At 41.0% G+C, this 25,595-nt stretch overlaps 2 protein-coding genes and 2 pseudogenes across 2 annotated transcripts; 1 reads left to right on the forward strand and 3 right to left on the reverse strand.

The window, feature by feature from the left end:
* Positions 1-431: 431 nt before the first annotated feature.
* On the forward strand, positions 432-991 carry LOC147638874 (putative eukaryotic translation initiation factor 5-2; annotated as a pseudogene).
* A 5,798-nt stretch (positions 992-6,789) lies between these two features.
* LOC147638875 (mitogen-activated protein kinase kinase kinase ANP1-like) lies at positions 6,790-7,962 on the reverse strand. Its single transcript, XM_086784149.1, has one exon. It carries the CDS (start codon positions 7,960-7,962, stop codon positions 6,790-6,792), a length of 1,173 nt encoding a protein of 390 aa, XP_086640275.1.
* Positions 7,963-19,019: 11,057 nt separating this feature from the next.
* LOC147638876 (putative eukaryotic translation initiation factor 5-2) lies at positions 19,020-19,633 on the reverse strand. Its single transcript, XM_086784152.1, has one exon. The coding sequence runs from the start codon at positions 19,575-19,577 to the stop codon at positions 19,020-19,022; it is 558 nt and encodes a 185-aa protein (XP_086640278.1). The 5' UTR covers positions 19,578-19,633.
* Positions 19,634-21,644: 2,011 nt separating this feature from the next.
* LOC147638877 (uncharacterized) lies at positions 21,645-23,535 on the reverse strand (annotated as a pseudogene).
* Between the last annotated feature and the right edge of the window lie 2,060 nt (positions 23,536-25,595).

Raw genomic sequence — 25,595 nt, forward strand, 5'->3', positions numbered from 1 at the left:
TGGGCTGAAGCTATTTTACTCATGTATGCTTATGCCTATGCTATTCGGGTTATGTCTTGGGTACATGCTTTGAGGTATTGACCATCGGGGATTGGAAAAGAGTTCGACATTGCTTCTTACTCATTGGTTGAGCTTTTGAGCTCGTACATATAGCTTTTGTGCCAGTGGGAGTATCTTTGGATGCTTGACAGACATTGAGCAGGCAAGTGTTATTTATCTGGGAGTGTTTCCGCGCTTTGGAGATACTTTGCTGAGCACTTCTAAGTGCTTGCAGGGAGTCATACACTTTATTTCTTGGTTCTATTTGCTGATATGGCTTCATCAGGAGAGAGCTCATCTTTGCTCCACATCCGGTCTGAACGGCAAGAAATTCATCTCTTCTTACCAGACGAAGGGCCTTTTTGAGTTTGTATAAGTGCCTGGTGCTCCTTTTGAAATGGCTCTTCAGAACATCGGGGCCAGCAACCGTGATGATGCCTTCTACAGGTATAAAATGCCTAAGCTGATCACTAAGATTGAAGGCAGAGGAAATGGAATCAAGACCAATCTTGTGAACATGATCGATGTTGCAAAGGCCTTAGCTAGGGCTCCAGCCTACACTGCTAAGTACTGATGTGAACTTGGTGCACAGTCAAAATTTGATGAGAAAGCTGGCACTGCTATTGTGAATGGAGCACATGATACAGCAAAACTTGCAGGGCTTTTGGAAAATTTCATTAAGAAATATGTCCAGTGTTATGGATGTGGGAACCCAGAGACAGAGATAGTCATCACAAAAAGTCAGTTTATAACGTTGAAGTGTGCTGCTTGTGGATTTGTATCTGATGTTGACATGAGAGACAAGCTGACTACCTTTATCCTGAAGAATCCTCCAAAGCAGAAGAAAAAAAATGACAAGAAAGGGATGAGGAGAGCTGAAAAAGAACGCCTGAAGGAAGGCGAGGCAGTGGATGAGGAGATGAACCGGTTCCACCCTAACTCTAACACATGAATAAAACTCATGGGTTGTGGTGTGCCCATTATCCATTCTTCACACCCACACATTGTTGACTCTCGTCTCCTACTCTCCCGTCAACTCTCCACTCCCGACATCAGTATTCAATTCTTTGTTTCGATAAACTTGCATTCTTACTTTCTAGGAAGACCTTGATAATCTCACTAAGTCTGCAGGCTGGCCTTCTTTCAAGGCATTTAGAAAGGACATGTTCTTAAGGATCTCCCTTGTTTTCTCTTGGAATGCACAAATTCAAAGATAAGGTCAAGGTGAGAATGTGTACAACATGACGGCATCCTTCTAGATGTAGTAGTATATGCAAGTTGACAAAGGCTTATCGATTATTCTTGTGATCACCTTTTTCAATAATTGTAAGGGGCGTGATATCTTTAAATTTAAATTTACTAGAGGGGGGAAAATTTTCTATGAGCTGGAAATTTTAAAAGTACAGGAGGGTTATAATAATATATTGCAAAAGTAATAGGAGGTATGCATAAAATAGGGGAAATCAGGCTACAGAGGGGTTTTAAAATATGCCTTTGAACGCACGTGATACAAACTTTTTTGGAAGGTGGAGGCCCCAGGTGAAAACTTCTTGCTTAGCCTCAATAAGTGGCGGATCCTTATACACAAGATGAGTGGGAAGTGATCCCTTGAAATGTTTTAGCAAACTCACATGAAATGGAGTAGAAGTTCATGGATTCCTACCTGTCAAAGAACACCCTACAAAGACTAAAGGGGAAAAAAAGAAACCAATAAAGTGAGAAAAAACCCATAAAGAGCATGCATAAGGGCTCTATGTAAAGGACGAGAATGTGTCCCAGCCTAGTGTTAAACAAGCGAACCTATCATCAATAGTGCTCCAGGTACACACAACTAACCCCTAGGTAGAACAAGGGTCATGGTCTTTCCACAATCACGCTCACTTGCACGAAATCAGAAATCCCTTAAGAGGAGAAATCCTACTACTATGATGAGGGCTACCTAGGGGATTCTCGAGCCAAGAGATAGGGGGTAATGATTGTTATGCTTTCTATTATATAAGTATAGCCACCTTTAAGCTTTGATGATATAAACTTTTGCACAAAAAAATCCCTTGAGCCCTCAACCATTGGGATGTCTTGAACTCAAGCATCCCTTAAGTATTGGGATGTCAATGGGTTATCTTGAAATATAACAATGTTTGAATATTTGAGCCCTCACAAGCATTCAAAATGATAAGCTCTTATGTGCAGTGTATGCTTCTTAAAAATCTTTTTTAAATTATAAATCAACACATTTGTGCACTTATGAGCTTGCGAGCTTGCATACTTTCTTATGGACTTGTGGAGTTGTGGGCTTACCGGCTTGCAAAAATGTACACTTATGCAGTCATGCGCTTAATGTCTTACACAGCTTACGGAACTGTGGATTTATCAACTTGCTAGCTACTTGACAACTTATTGGCTTGCAAAACTGTATGCTTATTGCATTTTAGACTTGTCGGCTTCTGAGATTTTGGACTCATTGGCTTGCACGCTTGAGGACATGCCAGCTTACAGGGTAATAGGCTTATCAGGTTACAAAGCCTTCTAGGCTTACAACTTATCGACTTGTAGGCTTACTGGCTTAATGTCTTGGCACCGTTATGAGGTTATCGGCTTGCGACCTTACTAGATTACCGACTTCCAAGATTATGGACTTGCCACCTTATGGGTTTATTGGATTGTAGGCTTGTGGGATTATGGCCTCGTAGGCTTGTGGTCTTACAAAAAAAAAGGAACTTGTTTGCTTGGGGGCTTGTGGCATTGTCAACTTGCAGACTTGTGGATTGAAGACTTGTATGCTTACCAGCTTTTACCAACATGTGGGCTTATTGGCTTGCAATGAAATTATGTGCATGTAGGCTTACCAACTTGTAAAATTACAAGCTTGTGGGCTTACTAGCTTCCACAGTTATAAGCTTATTAGCTTCTGGAGGTTCTAACTTGCAAGCTTCCTAATTTATCTGCTTGTGAGGTTAAAAGTATCGATACTAGCCACTTCGGTATATGTGTGTGTATGTGTTAAAATAGGTCTTCCGGTGCATATGTTTACATATGTATATAGCACTCGCCATGCTATCCTTAAATTTGTCAAAATAATAGGGCTAAAAGGCTCGATACATAGAGATTATGCATTCCTTTCCATTTGATAATTTTTAGTTTATATATGTATGTGTGTGTGTGTGTGTGTTAAAATAGGTCTAAAAGGATTGATATCACTTTGGTATATGTGTGTGTATGTGTTAAAATAGGTCTAAAACGATCGATACCATAGGCCATTTTAGGGTCTTCCGGTAGATATGTTTACATATGTATATAGCACTCGCCATGCCACCCTTAAAGTTGTTAAAATAGGTTTAAAAGGCTCGATACCACTTTGGTCTCATAGGCCATTTTATGGTCTTCTGGCGTATATGTTTACATATGTATATAGCACTCGCCATGCTACCCTTAAAAATTGCCCCATGCCCCAACCTCTAACTAACTAGCGAGAAACTCTCCCTTCTTATATCCAGCAACTATCTGGCCCAGAAGGGAGGGAGACAAGATTACTGGCTTCTCATCCTTTGATCCTATGTTGGCCTGTAGGGAAGGCAAGATTACTGGCTTAAAATTCAAACATAGTGAGCAGCTGGTCAATCAATGTTTTGCTGATGATTCTCTTTTATTTTTAAAAGCTGAGAATAGCAATATGAGAATGGCCTTAAATATTGTTTAGGAGTTTGCTAATGTCTTAGGGTCTAAATGCAATATTCTAAAATCTACGATCATAAGTTTGACACAAGATAATGATTTTGATCTCCAGAGATAGGGATGTGAGGTTGTACAAAAGGGCCACATAGTGAGGTTGCTTGGAGTTCCCTTTGGGGTGGGTCTTACGAATAAACAACTGGTCATGTGGGCCATAAACAGGTTTTTAGAGAAATTAAAGAAGTGGGAAGGTCTGAAAGTACCCTTTCATATCAAAATTGATTTATGCAACTAAGTGTTGAATGCCTATGTTATGTTTCTAAGTGCAGTGCTTAAATATTGGAAGTGTCACTGGAAGGAGATTATTGGTCCTATGAGGGATTTCCTATGGAGAAATGATGTAGGTAAGAAAAGAGTTCCTGCATGGTTGGCTTCTTGGGAGAAATTGGCAGTGCCCAAAAATGAAGGAGGCATTGGTATCATACATCTGCCCATCCATTATGAAGCTAGAAGCAGCTTGATGCTACCTAGGATGCTCTCTCAATCCTCCACTTGGTTTTTGATGATAAGGGAGATGGTGGAACTATGACTAAGGTCTTGGCCAGAGGGAAATGGGGAAACTTAACTTGGATAGACAAATTGTTTTCAGCTACTCCTCTGAAAATTACATGCTCTCATTTCTGTAAAATGCTTTGCAATAGCTGGAAAGAGAATATGAGCCTTTTGGTCTGGGATGATGGAGGGAGAGTATCTGGGAATTCCATGTTGTCACTTGGGTTATGGTGGACTCACAAGTTTGACCCTCCTCTTGCATCATTGGATACTGAGCTGGCTAAGTGCCTTAATAACAAAGGTATTAGACACCTAACTGATTGTTGGGACAGTAATGTTGCTAGATGGAAAGAGTTAAATACATTATTCTTGGAGATTCAGTTAACCAAAAAAGAGAGAGATTTGACGATGGAGGTGTTGGAGCTGCTTGCAGAGTGAGTTCTGTTCCACCACCATAGATATTTCAATCTGGATCAAGGATTGGGCATGGTCTAATGGTGTCAAACTGAAGGATGGAAAAACTAAAGACATTTATGCTCTCATGAGAAAGGGAGATGCTAATGTTATGCACCGTAATAAAATATGGAATGTAAAGTGGAGTGTGGCAAGTTGGAAAAAGAGATGGCATGTGCTATGGAACTCTCAGATGCCTAGAAAGTTTCAGGTTTTTTTGTGGAAGGTTTGTATAAGGGCACTTCCTATGCGGTATAAGATGCAGAAAAGAACATACATAGCTAGTGGTGTATGCCCCAGATGCAAGTCTTTCTTTAGAGAGTGGTAAGCATGTGTTTTGCGACTGCCCTTCCCTAAGAAGCACTTGGAGCAAAATGACGATGAGGTGGATACAGAAGGGATTAAATTTACAATTTTTTTGGGAGGATTGGCTTCTTGGGAAATGGGCAATTAATGAGATGAATGCAGTGGACTGGTTTTTAACATTATTAGAGATTGCATCTTATGGGAGTTTGGACCAGCAGAAATGACAGTGTAGAGGACTGCAGGATTCGGAGTTGATGTATAAATGCATTTGCATGTGTTGGTCTTTCTTTAATGTAAATAAAATCTGGTCTTTGGAGTCACGGATGTGCTGATTCAAAACTTACAGAGGAATATCTCATAATGATGCCCCCTTTATATTGGCTGAGCTTCTTGTATACTTGGGGTTACTCCCTAATGTGGACTTGCTAGATTGAGAAGAAAAGGCCCCGCAGATTTGGGCCCAAAACAACACACAGATGGTACCGTAAGGAAAAGCAAGTGGATCACACATTTGTGGCTTTTATTGAGAACCCGGTTGGCACAATACCTACTGTTAAGGTGCGCTACTGAGGCTACGATGGAGGCTTGTTTACTCTGCTGGGATATTAAATTTCTTGGGATCAATCCAGTTTTTTATGTGAAGATGATAGATAGGATTTCCTTCGAAACGAGAGCAAGAAAGGAGTAGAGTAGTGTGGATGTGGGGTATTAGAGGTTGTGAAAAAGTCAGGTGTGGGTGTGATATATGTTGTTGGTGTCTGACTTTCAATAGGTCTTAAAGGATCGATACCACTTTGGTATATGTGTGTGTATGTGTGAAAATAGGCCTAATAGGATCCATAGCGATTTGGTCTCATAGGTCATTTTATGGTCTTCCTGCGCATATGTTTACATATGTATATAGCACTCGCCATGCTACCCTAAAAGTTGTCTAGCGAGCAACTCTCCCTTTCCGGCCCAGAAGGGAGGGAGACACTCATGGCATAAAGTGATTCGAATTGGAGTTTATTTGGCGTGATATATAGTCAGCTCATGCTCTGTAAGCTTGCTTGCTAGGTCATGCTCTGTAAGGTTGCTGCGTTATTACTTGTGTTCTTTTTGGAATTAATAAGAGTCCTCGTCTCCTTTTGTTTCTTCACTGTCTTTCGCTTTTAGGGCACTCTAACTGTACTCTAACATGTACTGCAGAGCTAGCTAGGTTTGTATTCTTCATAAAAAAAAGAGGGCCGGCGATTTTGCAAATTTTGGTGTGTAGTAGCATCTATATCTATAATCATCTAATGGAAGGGTGCACGGGCTAGCATGAAGGTGAGGGCATGATGAGTAGGCTCACATCGACTAAACTCCAGCTGAACTGTTACACGCAACAAAAAGTCAGCATGTGTGATGCACTTAGCGTGGGCAACATCAAGGCGGACTGCTGGGACAAAGATTTTCTCGCACAGAATCACTGATTTCTTGCATTGCCAAGGCAAACCAAGTAGAATTAATTAAGCCTTTCACTCAATTATAAAATAAGAGTCTCTTCCATAGTACAGCAGCAGCAGAGAGCTGACCTTATAATTCATTCACATAGCCATTAAGCAGTGTCTATATAATTGGACACTATAAGCGTCTGCCGCCGCACATTCACTAATTAGACTCAGTAGGCAATTTCTTTGGATTTATGTGTCTTCCTCATTCGAGGGAATAATTAAGCGTGCCTGTCTTCTGAGGCCGTTGCCATATGCTCTTCTTCAAACAGCAGCAACAGCCACACGTATGATCTCTTCAAACAGCAGCAACAGCCACACGTGATGAAGGCATCGAGCTGGGTGATGCGTCAGCGAGCTGTAGCATGGGCGCACAGGAGCTGGAGACTACGTCTGTGGTTGGCAGTGGCACTACAACGTTGTTGCCATGGTGGAAGAGCCTGGCCAGCGAGCTGCGGCCCGTATACATAGGAAGATGATGGCGATCAGTACTCTTCTTACGCGGCCACTGCAGCTGAAGATCACGTGCTGCAGCAGCAGCAGCAGCACCAAGAAAACTGGGCTGTGATGCCCTAATTCCATGTTCACGATGCTCCGCAAGGAAGGGGTGGCGAAGCAGCCGGTGGGCGGTCCATCGGGCTTCGGGGTCCGGCCTCAAGCACTTGAGCACAAAATCTTTGCAGGTAGGGGAGAGAGATAAGGGAAGGCAAGGGGCCTCCCCGTGAACAACCTGCCGCACCAGCGCCTCCACACCACGGCCCCAAGGTGGACATCCGGCCTGCAACATCTCCACCACCGTGCACCCAAAGCTCCACACATCGGAGGCCGGAGAGGGGCCCCTCTTCGGGCCGAGCTCGGGTGCCATGTGGGAGAGGGTGCCCCTGGTGGCGCCTTCCGGCGGCCGTCCACCAACTAAGGTGCCCACCTTGCCCTGCCCTGCACACCTCCTGCTGATGCCAAAATCTGCAAGCTTTACATCTCGCTTCTCAGCAATATCATGCACACCGGTACTCGACGGCCCCAGCAAGACATTAGCGCACTTCACGTCGCCGTGCACGATGCCTTGCGCGTGAAGAAAGTCCAGGCCTTTTAAGATGGCCCTGGCAAAGACCCTTGCCTCCGATTCCAGCAGACAGCCCTGCTCCTGCACCAGCCCTTCTAGGCTCCCGCCCGCCATGTACTCCAAGAACACCCTCTTCACCTCTTGGCCGTCCACGCTGCTGCTCTCGCAGCCCAGCCACTTGATGAGGTTAGGGCAGCCGCCTGCTGCATCATCCTGCAAGCTCTGCAGGATGGCCACCTCGTTCTCCACGTCCTCCCTCCGCGCCAAGGTGTCGCAGAGCACCGTCTTCACCGCCAATTGGCGTCCCGAGGTGGAGTCCACAGCCAGCTGCACCGTGCCACACCCACCCTTCCCCAGCAGCCTCACCGTCTCCCATCCGCCAACAACCACAGAGGAGGAGTTCACCATCGCGACGACGACAAGGTTCGACGACAATCAAGAAACACAACCCTCCCGGGTTTTATATGCATTTTAGGCCGCGTGAAAAGCAGTCCGCGTGCAGCCTACGTGGCAATTCTCTTTGCTCCGGAGTTTTTAAAAGCAGCCCACGCCACACAGCCTTTATTTACTCATATACTCAATATTGATTCCGTGCTACATGTGAGTGCCAAGCTTTGGTTTATGCCATCTTTTTTTAAATGCTCTAAGGATAACTAGATCATCTTCTCCACCGTGATCGTCGTTCCTTATAACGTGTGTGACCATCTCTCTTTATCCTATGTGAGCCCACGCCACACAGCCTTTATTTACTCATATACTCAATATTGATTCCGTGCTACATGTGAGTGCCATATATATATAAGGTCATCTGTCATATATGAGATCATCCGTCATGCTCCTCTCGTATAGATTACTTCATCCAGCTTTTAACCATTTACACAGCCTTTACTTACTTCATTATATCCCCATCGTGGCTTGTTCCCATTGATTTGGTGTGCTACATGTGAGTGCCAAGCTTTGGTTTATTTCAACTAGGCCCTTATTATCTTCTTCTTTTTCTAATGCTCTAAGGATAACTAGTTCATCCTCTCACCTTGATTGCCGTTCCTTCTTATAACGTGTGTGACAATCTCTCTTTATCCTATGTGAGCTCTAACCTACATTAATGTGTCGCAATGTGCAAAAAGAAAATGAGGGTAGAGCGTATTTAGCATACATTTTAAGTTTTTTTTAAATATCTATAAATTCTATATTTGAGGGCTTCATTATTTAGCATATTCCACCCACGATGAAAACATAATCCTCCACTCATTCTTCACCTACATCCAAAATAATATTAGTCAGTGCACACAACTGATAAAACACACTAATCCTAACCATATCAGAGCACACATCTTGATTAAACACATTAATCTAGTAAATGATATAAATATAAGGTGCATCCAAATAAAATATCTCGAAATAAACTAATGGGTGTTTCCATAGCGATTATGACTAACAATCCCTCTTGCTCGGGTTCCAATTGACCTTAATTGTGTGGCTCGTAAGAGTGCATGAGATTGATAAGTTAATTAATTATTTTAAATAACAAATATTTATTCTTATTCATTGAATAGATAAAATTTATTTATTTTATAGAGGGGTTCAACAGAAGGGGAACTTTTTAAAACTCTTTTTTAACACATTTTTTAAATACACAAGGGTACCATTTAAAGGGGGTATTTACAGATTGAATAGAAAAAGGGTTTACTTTATTCATGAAAAATTTATAGATAAGGGGTTTTTAAATTAGGCCTTGAACGCACGTGATATAGAGAGTTTACATATAGTGAAGCCCCCGAGTTGGTGGCGTCCAACAGGACGGTTCTTGAAAGTCACAAGCTACTTAACATAAGTGTTTCTCGTGCATGTAGGGGTGGTGTCATGGTCAATAATAGTCACACAAGATGTTCTTCTCCACCAACGGTTCAGGAGGTTGTTCTGAGGTAAAATGAGATGGTGGAGGTCCTCTAAAGATCTCAAAATATTAATATGAAAAGAGTTATGAATAAGCCAAGTAGAAGGTAGCTCCAATTTATATGCATTATCATTAATCTTTGCTTTATCTGAAAGGTCCATAAAATCTAGGAGCTAACTTAACTATAGGGTTGGTATCCACAGATTTAAGTCTCCTTTTCTCAATACCAAGAAGCACATAATCACCTTCATGAAATATAACATGTTTGCGTTTACGATTTGCCTACTTCATGTATTTCCCTTGAGCTTTTTGAATATTCAACTTTACCAGCTCATGAATTCGGTTAATGTCTCTAAAAAAGGAATCTACAGTCTCTATAGAATGTGAAATTCTATGAGGCAATAACAATGCATGTGACCATGTCTTGACTATATGGCTTCATGGAAAGCACCATGTTCCTGGCAGTCGTCAGTGGTCCATATTAATCATTTGATTTTATGATAATGAAAGCTTGAAATTTTGATTACTAATCAATTTTCCATAATTATTATTGGTTTTCCTAATATATTTGACTATATGTAATGGACCTCATAGTGATTATGTAATGGACCTCATAGTGATTATGAGGTTGGCCACCATGTCAAATCCACTTGATTATGAGGTATTGACAATTGATAGGATATAATACATGCATTCATACTAACAAAGAGTATGCTAAATTCCTACATTATTTTGTTATATAGAGTCAGAACACATGCTAATGTAGTAGTGGAACTAAATGGGAATGGTCAAAAAGCTAAGAGATTACTTTAGAAGTGTTTCTCAAGAGAAGTAAATATATTAGAAGGAAAAACCAACTAAATGGCATTGGTAAAAAAGCTAAGAACTTGCTTTAGAAGTGCTACTCAAGAGAAGTAAATACATTAAAAGGGAAAACCAACTATATATGAGAAGTAATCTTATATGAAAACTTGCTTTAGAAGTGTTGCTCAAGAGAAGTAAATATATTAAAAGAAAAAACCAACTAATGTCCCAAAAGGATATATACCAACAAAGTCGTACGTCCAAAGCCAGCCATCTTAGAAAGGAACCACAACATATTATAGGGGAAATCAAGTCCCATCATTTCCAAAAAAGGAGGCAAAAGATTTTTAAAGTGCTCTTTAAACTAGATAGAGCTAACATTAGTTGAGAGCTTCTTATAAATACATTTACTTTTTCTATGATTTGTATAATACTCTTTGATCTAGCTAGAGCTAACAGTAGTTGAGAGCTTCCTTTAAATACATTTACGTTTTCTATGATTTCGTCCTTTGAATTTTAATATATGGTCCATCCTCGGACCTATGCAATGAAATGCAAAGTAAGTGCATCATAAACCTTTAAGTAGCCATGTGAGCCACTACTTTTCTAGGCAACCTCTTGGATTTGAACCTATTCATAGGTGGGTGTTGCTAAAGAGTTTTTAAATTTCAAGTGCCAATGCATTTGCATGGGTTAAAACAATTTAGGAGTACCTAATGCATGCGCTTGAAAGGTGCAAGCACCTATATATGCTTCCAATTAAAGTACTAGTCTACTCTTCAGTGATGATTAGTTCCTCCTACGGGGGGTACCTAAGTTTAAACTAGATACAAAGATGTTTTACCTGTAAGGATATGTCAACCGTTCTAATCTCTCTTTCTCCTCTGGATCCTAGGATAAGTCAACCTTTCTAATATTTCTTTTTCCTCTTGATTCACATCCAGATCCTAGAGATTATCCTAGGAGCCTATCTGTTAGATCTTATTCTAGAAGAGGCGACTCTTATTCACATTAGGGTAATTTAGGTGCTTTTCCTTGAATTCCCTTGTACTAGTCTATGCCAAGAAGTCTCTAGGTGACAACTTAGGATTAAGAAGAGTTTCCAAATTCCTAGAGGGTAATATGACTCATTCTTTTGAGCTATGAGGTATAGATAGCACTATCTCCCCTCATGAATTCCATAAGTAACCATCCGAGCTACTATCAGAGATAAAAGATAAAAGACATTGGTAGTCCAAGGACATATTCTCTAGCATACTAAGGAGAAATGGCGCATCCTCTACAGATAAGGGGTTTTTAAATTAGGCCTTGAACGCACGTGATATAGAGAGTTTACATATAGTGAACCCCCGAGTTGGCGTCGTCAAACAGGATGTGAATGCACATGATATAGAGAGTTTACATATAGTGAACCCCCGAGTTGGCATCGTCAAATAGGATGGTTCTTGAAAGTCACAAGATACTTAACATAAGTGTTTCTTGTGCATGTAGGGGTGGTGTCATGGTCAATAATAGTCACACAAGATGTTCTTTTCCACCAACGGTTTAGGAGGTTGTTCTAAGGTAAAATGAGATGGTGGAGGTCCTCTAAAAGATGGTGGAGGTCCTCTAAAAGATCTCAAAATATTAATATGAATAAGCCAAGTAGAAGGTAGCTCCAATTTATATGCATTATCATTAATCTTTGCTTTATCTTGAAAGGTCCATAAAATCTAGGAGCTAACTTAACTATAGGGTTGGTATCCATAGATTTAAGTCTCCTTTTCTCAATAACAAGAAGCACATATTCACCTTCATGAAATATAACATGTTTGCATTTACGATTTGCAATGCTCTTTGATCTAGCTAGAGCTAACAGTAGTTGAGAGATTCTTTTAAATACATTTACGTTTTCTATGATGTCGTACTTTGAATTTTAATATATGGTCCATCCTCAGACCTATGCAATGAAATGCAAAGTACGTGCGTCACAAACCTTTAAGTAGCCATGTGAGCCACTACTTTTCTAGGCAACCTCTTGGATTTGAACCAATTCATAGGTGGGTGTTGCTGATGAGTTTTTAAATTTCAAGTGCCAACACATTTGCATGGGTTAAAACAATTTAAGTGTACCTAATGCATGCACTTGAAAGGTGCAGGCACCTATATATGCTTCACATTAAGGTACTAGTCTACTCTTCAGTGATGATTAGTTCCTCCTACGGGGGGTACCTCAGTTTAAACTAGATACAAAGATGTTTGACCTGTAAGGATATGTCAACTATTCTAATCTCTTTGTCTCCTCTTGATTCACATCCGGATCCTAGGTTAAGTCAACCTTTCTAATATTTCTTTTTCCTCTTGATTCACATCCAGATCCTAGGGATTATCCTAGGAGCTTATCTGTTAGATCTTATTCTAGAAGAGGCGACTCATCATTATCCACATTAGGGTAATCTAGCATTAGGAAGTGAATGGGGTCTTCTTGGGCCCTTTAATTTGCCCAAGCCTAATCAAGGTGATTAAGGAATAGCCAAATGGGGGGTTGCCATGTGGACTGAAATGTTGGGTTTTTAAGAGAGGTGTAAGAGTGGTCAAAGGGTGCACTTTTTTCCCAAAAAGGGGGGGAGGGGGGCGATTTTACAATTTTCGGACCTCCATAACTTCTACATACAAGCTCCGATTTGAGCAGAGATTACAGATCCGTGATCTACGCATCAAGAGCTTTCCATAGATATGTTACATGATATGGTTTTATCTGCTAGATTTTAAATTCCATTTTTTCCCCAAAATTCAAATTCGAATAAAGTAGCCGTTTTGAAGCTTCTAATTAGAAAACGTTTCTTCTTAAGAGAAAAGGTTTGACTCCCTTAAACTGCCAAATAAAAGGGCCCAAGAAGCCTTCCATCGAGGTCCTAATGGTGCTTTTCCTTGAATTCCCTTGTACTAGTCTATGCCAAGAATTCTCTAGGTGACAACTTAGGATTCAGAAGAGTTTCCAAATTCCTAGAGGGTAATATGACTCACTCTTTTGAGCTATGAGGTACAGATAGCACTATCTCCCCTCATGAATTCCATAAGTAACCATCCGAGCTACCATCAGAGATAAAAGATAAAAGACATTGGTAGTCCAAGGACATATTCTCTAGCATACTAAGGAGAAATGGCGCATCCTCTCAAATGAAAAATCGTGGGATTGCATTAAGACATGGACCTAGGCTCTAAAATTGAGAACTGTAGGGTGAAGGGGAAATCCAAAAATGTCATCCGGCTCCTATAGAGCTACATCCCCAGGAAATATGGCCATTAAGAATATGGGGGATGTTGTCATACAGCTTGTTTATGATAAACTCTACATCATTATGACTGATGGGTTCTGTAAAGTCAATCTCCTTTTCTATGAGGGATATTAGCATGGTGGAAGTAAAAAAGGCTTGTGTGTGCTTCAGGGTTTTGGGAGAGACTGCTTGAACTGCTAGTTGAGCATGAGGGTAAAAGGGAGAAGCATGAGTGTACAAGGTGTCCATGAAAGGAACTCCTTGTTCTAAGGGAGATCTTGGTTCTTCCCATTTTGAAAACTTCTTCGTAGTTGTTTCCAACCCTTTCTCTTTCTTCTCAACTTTGCTTTGCACTTTTGAGACTCCTAATAGTATTCCTCTATTTCCCGGGACATCTAGTCAATTTTTTATATGCTATGGTTGTTGCCACTTGTCAGGCATTTTTCTGAGAGGTTTTCTTGCAGTCTATTACTCCATACGAAGCTTGGCATGGCAAGAAGCCTTCTATTGGTCACTTGCGTGTCTTTGGTTGCTTGGCCTATGCTTTAGTGCCTGTGTAACAACGCAGAAAATTAGATGATAAGGCTGTCAAATGCATTTTTGTTGGCTACAGTGCTGAGAGCAACGGTTACAGATTGTATCATCCGCAGTCAAAGCGTATCTTGATTAGTCGAGATGTTGTTTTTATGGAAGATGCTATGCAGCCTTTGTTATCATGTACCAAAGAGACAGGTGTGAGCTCACGGGATGTATTTGATACGTTGTTGCCTCTATTTTTTACAGGTGAGAATTCAAATGTAAGTCCTAATGAGGCAAATACTCAGCCTATGCAGATTTTAAATGACATCATAGATCAGCCTATTTCAAATGTAGATTTACAGGATGTAATTCATGAGGATAGGGCTGAAAATGAGCAGGCTAGAGGTATGCCTAAATGGCTGGTGCAAACCTTGCGTGATAGTAAAATTGATGCACCTATATCTAGTCGTACTCGTTCAGGTTTTCAGCATGCCTCTTATGCATCAGATTGTTATGCTTTGGCTGTGTCTAGTATGTGTGAAGAGGAAGAACCTCTTTCATTTGATGAGGCACAAAAATCAGAAAATTGGTTGGCTGCAATGCAAAGTGAATATGATGCTATAATGAAGAATGGTACATGGTCTTTGTGTGATTTGCCTATTGGTAAAAAGGCCATTAGATGTAAGTGGGTTTTTAAGTTGAAATGAAAGCCAGATGGCAGTGTTGATCGCTATAAGGCTAGACTTGTTGCAAAGGGTTATGCTCAAGAAAAGGGCATTGATTTTGATGAGACCTTTGCTCCCACTTGTCGTATGACTACCATTCATAGCATTTGTGCATTGGCAGCTTATAATGGTTGGAATGTACATCAGCTGGACATAAAGACTGCGTTCTTGAATGGAGATTTGAATGAGGAGGTGTATGTATCGCAGCCTCGTGGTTTTGTTCAAAGAGGGCAGGAAAACAAAGTGTGCAGGTTGAAAAAGGCTTTATATGGTTTAAAGCAAGCTCCACGAGCTTGGTATGAAAAGATACATGCATATTTGAGCTCATCTGAACATGTCTCTGGCTGCGATTATACACGCGTTGATACACGGGCCCGCTACTTTTTTTCACAAGTCATTTTTAACGGCTAGGAGCGCAGGTATAAGCCCGATCCCTTGTAGTGTCACCAATCCCTTAAGCTGAGCAGGCATACTACTAAGATGAGGGCTACCTAGGGGATTCTCTGTCCAAGGAGAGATAGGGGATAATGATTATAGGTTTTGCCAATTACTCTTTTACCAGCACATGAACATGTCTGTGGCATCATTAATAAGAATTGTCACTTTAAGAAGACATAGACTATATCTACAAAATGAGCTCTTAGTTTGAGGTGTGAACTTATTTGAATGGAAAGCTTATTTGAATTAGCTCTTAGTTGGTATATGTGTGTGTATGTGTTAAAATAGGTCTAAAAGGATCCATACCACACATTAATCTAGTAAATGATTTAAATATAAGGTGCATCCAAATAAAATATCTCGAAATAAACTAATGGGTGTTCCCGTTATTTTCAACAAACCTGTAATTAAGGGAAATTTTAAACCCAATCAAGAGGGAATGTTATGAGAATGTATTTTAAGCCTTCTTAAAAATATTATTCTACCCTCTTAGATAATTCGTGGATGCTTGGATTATCTTTGCATCATGTCGAATCATGTTAATATGATGGGTGATGCCATTATAAATATTAATACGTTTGGTGTACATTGACGTATGTTTGGGGTCTCCAATGTTTGTTACAGTAGGTTTGTATGGAAGGGTGATTCTTGGGTTACTTACGTCGGGAAAATATGTGATTCCTGGGTTTGTACGGAAGGGTGATTCCTAGGTTACTTACAGAGCATGATCTAGCAAGCTTACATAGCATGAGCTGACTAATCTCCAATTCAAATTAATTTATGCCATGAGTGTCTTGCTCCCTTATAGGATGCACAATTGCTGCATATAAGAAGGGAGAGTTGCTCACTACTTAGCTAGGCTAGGGCATGAAACAACTTTTAAGGGTAGCATGGAAAGTGCTTTATACATATGTAAACATATGCACCAGAAGACCATAAAATGGCCTATGAGACCAAAGTGGTATCGATCCTTTTAGAAATATTTTAACACACACACATACATATACATATATAAACTAAAAATCATCAAATGGAAAGCAAAGCATAGGGGAATGCATAATCTCTATGTATGCTCTTAAGCATTGAATAGGAGTATCCATAGCATAAAAGTAGATTAACAGGGGAGAATGCATAACTTTATATGCATAATTAGGCTTAAGCATAAAGCTTTGTGTATATGCATAGGGCTTTTGGATAAGCTTTCCATTAAAATAAGTTCACACCTCCGACTACGAGCTCATTTTGTAGATATAGTCTATGTTTTCTTAAGTGACATTTCTTATTAATGATCCACGCACATGTTCATGTGTCGGTACTGGCAGAGCCTATAATCATTATCCCCTAGATCTCTCGTTGGCTCGAGAATCCCCTAGGTAGCCCTCTCATCTTAGTACTATGCTTCCTCGGCTTAAGGGATTGCTGATTTCGTACAAATGAGGGTTATTGTGGAAAGACCCTCGTCCTTGTTCTACTATTAGCCGACGTGTGTACCTGGGGCACGATTGACGATCGGTTCTCTAGTTGGGGAGATGTTCTCGTCTTTTACATAGAGCCCTTATGCATGCTCTTTGTGGGTTTTTTCTCACTCTATTGGTTTTTTTTTTCCTTTCTTTGGTCTTTGTAGGGTGTTCTTTGACAGGTAAGAATCCATCAACTTCTACTCCATTTCATGTGAGTTTGCTAAAACCTTTCAAGGGATCGCTTCTCACTCATCTTGTGTATGAGGATCCACCTCTTATCGAGGCTAAGCAAGAAGTTTTGAATCCAAATATTATCATTGCCCACAGATTACATTGACTCGTACTGTAAATCAATATATCAAATATTTGGTGACTTTTTAAAATCATCCTCATGCAGAGGCAAGATGGGTGCCTCCCTGAGATCCTGATCTTCTCAACAAACCTGCAATTAAGGATGATTTCAAACCCAATCAAGAGGGAATGTTATGAGAATGTATTTTAAGCCCTCTTAAAAATATTATTCTACCGTCTTAGATAATTTGTGGATGCTTGGATTATCTTTGCATCATGTCGAACGATGTTAATATCATGGGTGATTCCATTATAAATATTAATACTTTTGGTGTACATTGACATATGTTTGGGGGCTCCAATGTTTATGAATTTGGTCTCTATATACTGAAGGGTGAATCCTGGGTTACTTATTCCAAGAAAATATGTGATTCTTGGGTTTGTACGGAAGGGTGATTCCTAGGTTACTTACAGAGCATGAGTTGACTAATATCACACCAAATAAACTTCAATTCGAATCAATTTATGCCATGAGTGTCTCGCTCCCTTCCGGGCTGGACAGTTGCTCGATATAAGAAGTTAGAGTTGCTCACTACTTAGTTAGGCTAGGGCCTGGGATGATTTTTAAGGGTAGCATGGTGAGTGCTCTATACATATGTAAACATATGCGTGAGAAGACCATAAAATGGCCTATGAGACCAAAGCTGTATCGATCCTTTTAGACCTATTTCAACAACTTTAAGGGTAGCATGGCGAGTGCTATATACATATGTAAACATATGCACCAGAAGACCATAAACTGGCATGTGGTATGGATCCTTTTAGACCTATTTTAACACATACACACACATATACCAACTAAGAGCTAATTCAAATAAGCTTTCCATTCAAATAAGTTCACACCTCAAACTAAGAGGTCATTTTGTAGATATAGTCTATGTCTTCTTAAAGTGACAATTCTTATTAATGATGCCACAGACATGTTCATGTGCTGGTAAAAGAGTAATTGGCAAAACCTATAATCATTATCCCCTATCTCTCCTTGGACAGAGAATCCCCTAGGTAGCCCTCATCTTAGTAGTATGCCTGCTCAGCTTAAGGGATTGGTGACACTACAAGGGATCGGGCTTATACCTGCGCTCCTAGCCGTTAAAAATGACTTGTGAAAAAAAGTAGCGGGCCCGTGTATCAACGCGTGTGTAATCGCAGCCAGAGACATGTTCAGATGAGCTCACATCAGTCGGAATGTCCGATGAGTAGTGCTCACGTCCACCCTCTGCACTGGCGAGACAGGTGGATCATCAGTAGCTTGTGCCTGTTCAAGTAATGTATAGTATATAAGTATATATGTATGTAATTCAATAAACCAAAATCATTCGTTTAGAGTTTTCAAGTACCTGTCGACCGTATGGTCTCATGGCCATCTCAAACTGCGCGTCCGTGTAATACGTCTCTCGGCTCTGAAGAAGATGGCCCATGTGTCAGGCCCGGGGCCTCCACCTTCCAAAAAAGTTTGTATCACGTGCGTTCAAAGGCATATTTTAAAACCCCTCTGTAGCCTGATTTCCCCTATTTTATGCATACCTCCTATTACTTTTGCAATATATTATTATAACCCTCCTGTACTTTTAAAATTTCCAGCTCATAGAATTTTTTCCCCCCTCTAGTAAATTTAAATTTAAAGATATCACGCCCCTTACAATTATTGAAAAAGGTGATCACAAGAATAATCGATAAGCCTTTGTCAACTTGCATATACTACTACATCTAGAAGGATGCCGTCATGTTGTACACATTCTCACCTTGACCTTATCTTTGAATTTGTGCATTCCAAGAGAAAACAAGGGAGATCCTTAAGAACATGTCCTTTCTAAATGCCTTGAAAGAAGGCCAACATGCAGACTTAGTGAGATTATCAAGGTCTTCCTAGAAAGTAAGAATGCAAGTTTATTGAAACAAAGAATTGAATACTGATGTCGGGAGTGGAGAGTTGACGGGAGAGTAGGAGACGAGAGTCAACAATGTGTGGGTGTGAAGAATGGATAATGGGCACACCACAACCCATGAGTTTTATTCATGTGTTAGAGTTAGGGTGGAACCGGTTCATCTCCTCATCCACTGCCTCGCCTTCCTTCAGGCGTTCTTTTTCAGCTCTCCTCATCCCTTTCTTGTCATTTTTTTTCTTCTGCTTTGGAGGATTCTTCAGGATAAAGGTAGTCAGCTTGTCTCTCATGTCAACATCAGATACAAATCCACAAGCAGCACACTTCAACGTTATAAACTGACTTTTTGTGATGACTATCTCTGTCTCTGGGTTCCCACATCCATAACACTGGACATATTTCTTAATGAAATTTTCCAAAAGCCCTGCAAGTTTTGCTGTATCATGTGCTCCATTCACAATAGCAGTGCCAGCTTTCTCATCAAATTTTGACTGTGCACCAAGTTCACATCCAAAGTACTTAGTAGTGTAGGCTGGAGCCCTAGCCAAGGCCTTTGCAACATCGATCATGTTCACAAGATTGGTCTTGATTCCATTTCCTCTGCCTTCAATCTTAGTGATCAGCTTAGGCATTTTATACCTGTAGAAGGCATCATCACGGTTGCTGGCCCCGATGTTCTGAAGAGCCATTTCAAAAGGAGCACTGGCACTTATACAAACTCAAAAAGGCCCTTCGTCTGGTAAGAAGAGATAAATTTCTTGCCGTCCAGACCGGATGTGGAGCAAAGATGAGCTCTCTCCTGATGAAGCCATATCAGCAAATAGAACCAAGAAATAAAGTGTATGACTCCCTGCAAGCACTTAGAAGTGCTCAGCAAAGTATCTCCAAAGCGCGAAAACACTCCCATATAAATAACACTTGCCTGCTCAATGTCTGTCAAGCATCCAAAGATGCTCCCACTGGCACAAAAGCTGTATGTACGAGCTCAAAAGCTCAACCAATGAGTAAGAAGCAATGTCGAACTCTTTTCCAATCCCCGATGGTCAATACCTCAAAGCATGTACCCAAGACATAACCCGAATAGCATAGGCATAAGCATACATGAGTAAAATAGCTTCAGCCCACTGTATGTCAGCAGTGATTCACTGCTCAAAACTGAGTATTCTCAGTCCTAAATCAGGGCCAAAATGATGGCAAACCATTAACATAGCATCTCCATACATGTAGACATCATACGGGCATCAATATGCATCAAGTGATCAATCCCGGTAAGCATAGACTTCAAGAGATAAGTGCTGCCCTGTTTTTGGCATGTTTGTAGACTGTTTACACAGTCCCAAACCTGAAGCAAAAAGCTTCAATGTTCAATGCCAAGTCCCGGGGTTGTTGGCAAGTGTTTAACCAAGCCAAATGGAGCCAAGTCACAGCCTCCTGTAAGGCTGGCGCAATCTGCGCTGCTGCTCCTTGATGGCCTACAGCCCACGTGGCACAAGGGAGGGTGAAGGGGGGCTCAATAGGGAGCCAATGAAGCCACAAGTCAAGCCTTAGTGCCCCTTAAGAGGCCCAACTGGAGATATGAAGCAATGAAGCTTCAATGGTGGCTGCCCCTTCTTTTCTCAGACCTGCAGACTGAAAAACTGAAGTAAAACCTTGTGGGGGATGAAGCAATACCTCTCTGTGAATGCCGTGAGGGTGCCCAAAGGGGCCGGGAAGGTGCTCGGGAAGCCGGGGAGTGACGGGAGCTCGAAGGAGTCGGATATGGCTGCAGGGAAGGAGACCCAATGTGAGTAGGGAGTCGATGGGAAGCTAAGCAATTTGACTACAGATTTATCAGCATCATCATACTCCACAGTCCACAGTGCATTCGACTTTGAACCATCCTGCTCTGTGACACCGTGCTAGTGTGGAATTTCATAGCAGACATACAATCAAGATGACACATTTTACGTATGGTTGACATCCAAATTGTGAAGCAGACAACACCAACAACTCTCATGCCTGTCAAAATAAAATTGGGCAACAGCTGCAACACAAATAAAAACATATGCATGCACATAAGAACTGGTCTAACAAGGAATCAATAAAAGACATGCACATGCTTTTTAGTAACCTATTCTTGGATTAAACACCTACTCATCATACACGCATATCATTGAACTTCATATAATGTCGTTGACTAGAGCTGCTCAAATGTATATTATACTCAAGCTACCCACATTATAGAAGGGATATACATGACATTTAACAAAAATCTACAATATGTATAAGCGTTTGTGATTCTTTCTTTAGCCGTTATTGTAGGTCCCATTGCCTGCTACCAAAATGGATTGCCTTAGGAATGAATTGGATCTGCAAAACAATCTGATAGCAATCAAAAGAGAAATTTTGTATACGTGAGCTAAAGATGTTCCTCTATTCTTTTGAATTAAAGCAATAACTAAGACTTACTTTCTCTCACAAAAACTGTCCTTGAATATACGCTTAGACATGTCGTCATACATAGTCATGCATACCACGGCTACAAAAAGCATGAGTCTACATAAGTCAAAGTCGCTAAGTCTTTCAGCCCGCACCCAAAAAACTTCAGCCCCACCAAAATTCAGCCCATGTCAAATCAGCTTCTTGCCTCCCTATGTGTTTGATGACCTGTTGCCTACAATCAAAATGAAAATGAGGAAAATGATGCAAAAATCTGATATAACATGACTTAAAAATACAATTAAATGCTTCAACACTTACGTGAATCACATGAAAAACTAACCTGAAGTATTTACAAAATCATTAAAAAGCTTGTAGTCATTTTGATGTAGTTCATATTTATCAGTTGCTGTATTGTATGTTAAATGTGCCAATGCAATAACTGACTCTATATCGACCATGTTCAAGTCCGTCAAGTCATAAGTAAATGTTCGACGCCCTTTCACCTTTTGATACCAACCAAGCTGAATTTCTACCCCTTGAGGCCGGTTCGTCAAGTCAAAACCTCGCTTATAATCCACATACCTGCCACCTACCTTCTTTCTCATCTTTTGAACTCTTCCAAGGTACCAAGTGCTATGAAGTGTGTCCATCTTCTTCAGATTTGTAGCTTTTCCAATTCTCTTTGATCTTTTTTGTCCCTCTCCATGTGTCACATCATGGAAATAAATTGCGCAATCAGACCCTATTCCAAAAAAATTGCCATTACTAGATGACACTTCTTTTTCCTTGTGGCTGAAATACACTCCTTGCTTCACCCTAGTCAACCTATCCTTTGACAATGTAGAGTTTCCATTGAGTTGGCTTACCAAAGTAGATTTGAAGATGAATTTGCCATCAACCTCTACCACCGGTGAGATACTCTTCTTCTCAGCTTCATTGCTTGCCTCATCAAGAAGCCCATCGATCGCATGTCGAATCTCACTCAAAGATATGACCTCGTCATCTTCATTGCTCTCGTCGCCAATGGGGCTATCATCACCACATGGCTCCGCAAAGTCATCATGCTCATCTGCCCCGCCCATTTCAGTATCTAGCTTTGACCACATTGATTCTGTATCTAACCAAGGCTCTTTCCACCATTTAAGACCCTCACTTGTGCAAGGTTTGAGGCCCAATGTCTCACATAAAGTTTGTGCTTGCTTCAATCCCTCTTTTAATGCATCTATCATCTTTGTATCACAGGAAACACTTTCATAGTTCCCAAGATCTGCTTCCAAAACACCTTCATGCTTGTTCAAGTCCTTCCAAATGTGTTCTTGTTTCTTATGGGCCCTTGAAAAAGTCACCCCATTTGAGCTATACTCATGCATGGCAACCTGATTCAAACTACCAACACAATGCAAAAGATCTCCAAAATCAAACGCTTTTTCCTGCCCAACCATACCGCCAATCTTGCTGAAATAGATCTCCGCTGCATCAGATCCTGTGAGATGTAGAGGACATTTGAAATTTGGATAGAACTCCCGAAACATCTTTATAAGTAGAACAACAAAATGGCAAGAAAGTTGAATGTCTATGTATGCCTCTTTGCTAATGAAGTTTTCCCTTAGGTTGTATGTAGGATGGTGATGTAGCCATAATCTCCACAGCTTGAAGAAGAAGACCACTTTAGCTGCAAGCACCACACGCTGTCCCAAGTCTAAATATGGTGATAAGAATATGTCTATGTAGTCAGCAACAACCTGCAAATATGCCTCGGTCCCTTGCATGCTCCTCTCTTTCTTTCGCATTTCCCTCATACATTTTGCACTTGTCTAGAGACAATCCTTTGGGCTGCCCCCAGTTTTGACGATCATTTCGTTGTATGTCCCCATCTCGCAACCTGTGCTGATCAACAGAGAAAGTGTTGTAGACCATAGCAACGTGATTGAGTGTAATCCACACACGCCCAATTGCAAGCTGTCGAGTAGGACTGTCAAGAGGACTCACAAGCTTCTTTCCACAATGGACAAAATCTTGATCATGTAAACCATACACATCTCCTCTCACAAATCTTCCTTTCAACTTCCATCCAGGCCAATCAATGAAAAATTGCCTATCTCTCTTTCCTAGGTAGTCTTCAACCATGAGCTTTCGACGTCTACTGTCACCATCTGCTAATGCATGCCCAATTATTGGACCTATCACGTCTTTGAACTTTGCATTCCACATCCGCTCCACAAGCATCCATTAGGTTCTGATGAAATCACTATCAAAGCGGTTGCATGTGCAATGCACAACTAGAGCCAATCTTGGAAGACTCTCATGAAGAGGGTTGACAATGAGGAGCCTTGCATAGTGTCCCACCACGTGGTTTTGGAAGGCATCTACTATTGTCTCATATCCTTGTGCTCCATCTCCAACGATGATGGCATCATTTGAAGAGCATTGATGATCCTCTCCTTCTCTTCCACAAAACCCAATCAAAGCATCATCTTTTGCATTCCATCTACATAAAGAGAAAGATTTTTATTTCAGCCCGCTTCATGCACAAAGAACTTTATATTTACAATCAAAGAAAGGAAGAGATATTGAAAAAAGCTTACCTAATGCGCCGCTTGATAGTTGTCTCATCTTCAACAATGATAATTGGCACTCGTGATGTTATTCCATGTTTTCTCTTTGCTTCAACATATATCTTCCCGATTGCATCAAAGATATATTCATGCTCCCCTGACTGAAAGTAAGTTGATTTTCTTCGGTGTCTCCTAGTGGTTGACATGGATGGCCCTCCAAGGTTTGCACTCAAAAACTCATGTAAGCGTGGCCCACCCCATAGCTTCACGACTTCAAAAATGGTCTTTGTTGATTCTGTGAATCTTTGACCCTTTTCGGATCTTAATGCATTCTTTGCAATGTCTTGAAGAAAGTCCCATAAAGCTGATTTGCCTCCAAATTTACCTTGCCTGCAAGCCTCAATGATGTTATTGCAAAATCGCCTCACATCCTTTCTATTAATGCTTTCATAGTTGGCCTCTTTCAAGGATCTAATTCTCACGGAAAGCACCACAATCTTTGCCTTCAGCCACCATAAATTTCTACCTGCTTCTCGTAATTTCTTCTTGGTCCCAACTGAGACACTTTTCAGCTCTTCAATTCCAAGGTAATCTAGCCGCATTCCTTTGCCCGTTTGCCTTTCTCCTCTCTTCTCAATGGAAATACTCTCCCGATACACTCTCATGCGAAAATCACCACATGATGGAATTGTCTTGCAATGCTTGCATGTAAAACTTTGAAAAGGCATTCCAATGCTTGAGATACGAAGGCAATGTATATGCCTAAAGCATCCATCTACCATGTACTCCATATCTCCATCATGCAAAGATGCTTTTGTATATGGCTCACAAAACCACTCTCGTCCCATCTTTAGATCTTGTAGGAGAGGTTTTATATCAACCTCACGACCACTAACATGAATTGTATGCTGCCATAATCCCCAACACAAGATAGTAAGATTGGATGAAGGCAAGCATGATGTACCTGTGGGGATAGAAGGCGCTTTTGAACGCTCTTTTGTTGATGTGAGAAAAGCACCCAAGGTTTGTTGGCGTGGATCTTTGTCAAAATGCTTTTTAGGTCGCCCACAAGATCCAGTCAAGAGTGAAGAAGACTGATGTCAGTGGGTGAGGTCAGCATGTGCGCATGGATGGTGTCACGGGGTCAGAAGAGTCAAATCTCGCACACGTGATCACTTAAGCCACAGCTAGTTTGGTTTTTTGCGACACGTTATGCGGAAAGGTCATCATCATGAAGTTAGAGGGTGGAGCCCATGTCACGCGGTTGCAGGTCTACTAATGATAAAAGTGGAGAAATAATGCAAAAAAAGACGATTGACAGGCGTGCGGGATGACACAAAAAGACTACCGACATGATGCGGATGGTTTTTGGCTCATCGGGCGTCCGTTTTGGATTAAACGAAAGCCCAAGGGTGCCCAAGGATAAAAAGGGGAGTTTGGACACTTAAAAGAGTGTGAATGCTGCAGGAAAAGGGAGGAGAGTTGCTGGTCTTTCGAGGAGAGGAAGTCGCTGCAGCAAAGTGGTCATTTTTGGAGCTTAAATTGCTCCTAATTCGCTCATCCGAGGTCGTATTTGAGCGCTCCGATAGTGTAGCGCGGGGTTTTCGGCCGTTCTCAATGCAATGGTGCAGTCCTTTATGTCCAGAAATGACTCCTTTTCTTGCTATTAATAGGTCCTTTGAATTTGTGTGAGTGTGCACTCCGCCTCTGGCTCTTCTAGTGTAAAGAAAC

This window comes from Cibotium barometz, chromosome 4 (genome assembly GCF_041138505.1).
Source record: "Cibotium barometz isolate CiBa-2024 chromosome 4, ASM4113850v1, whole genome shotgun sequence".
Taxonomy (NCBI): domain Eukaryota; kingdom Viridiplantae; phylum Streptophyta; class Polypodiopsida; order Cyatheales; family Cibotiaceae; genus Cibotium; species Cibotium barometz.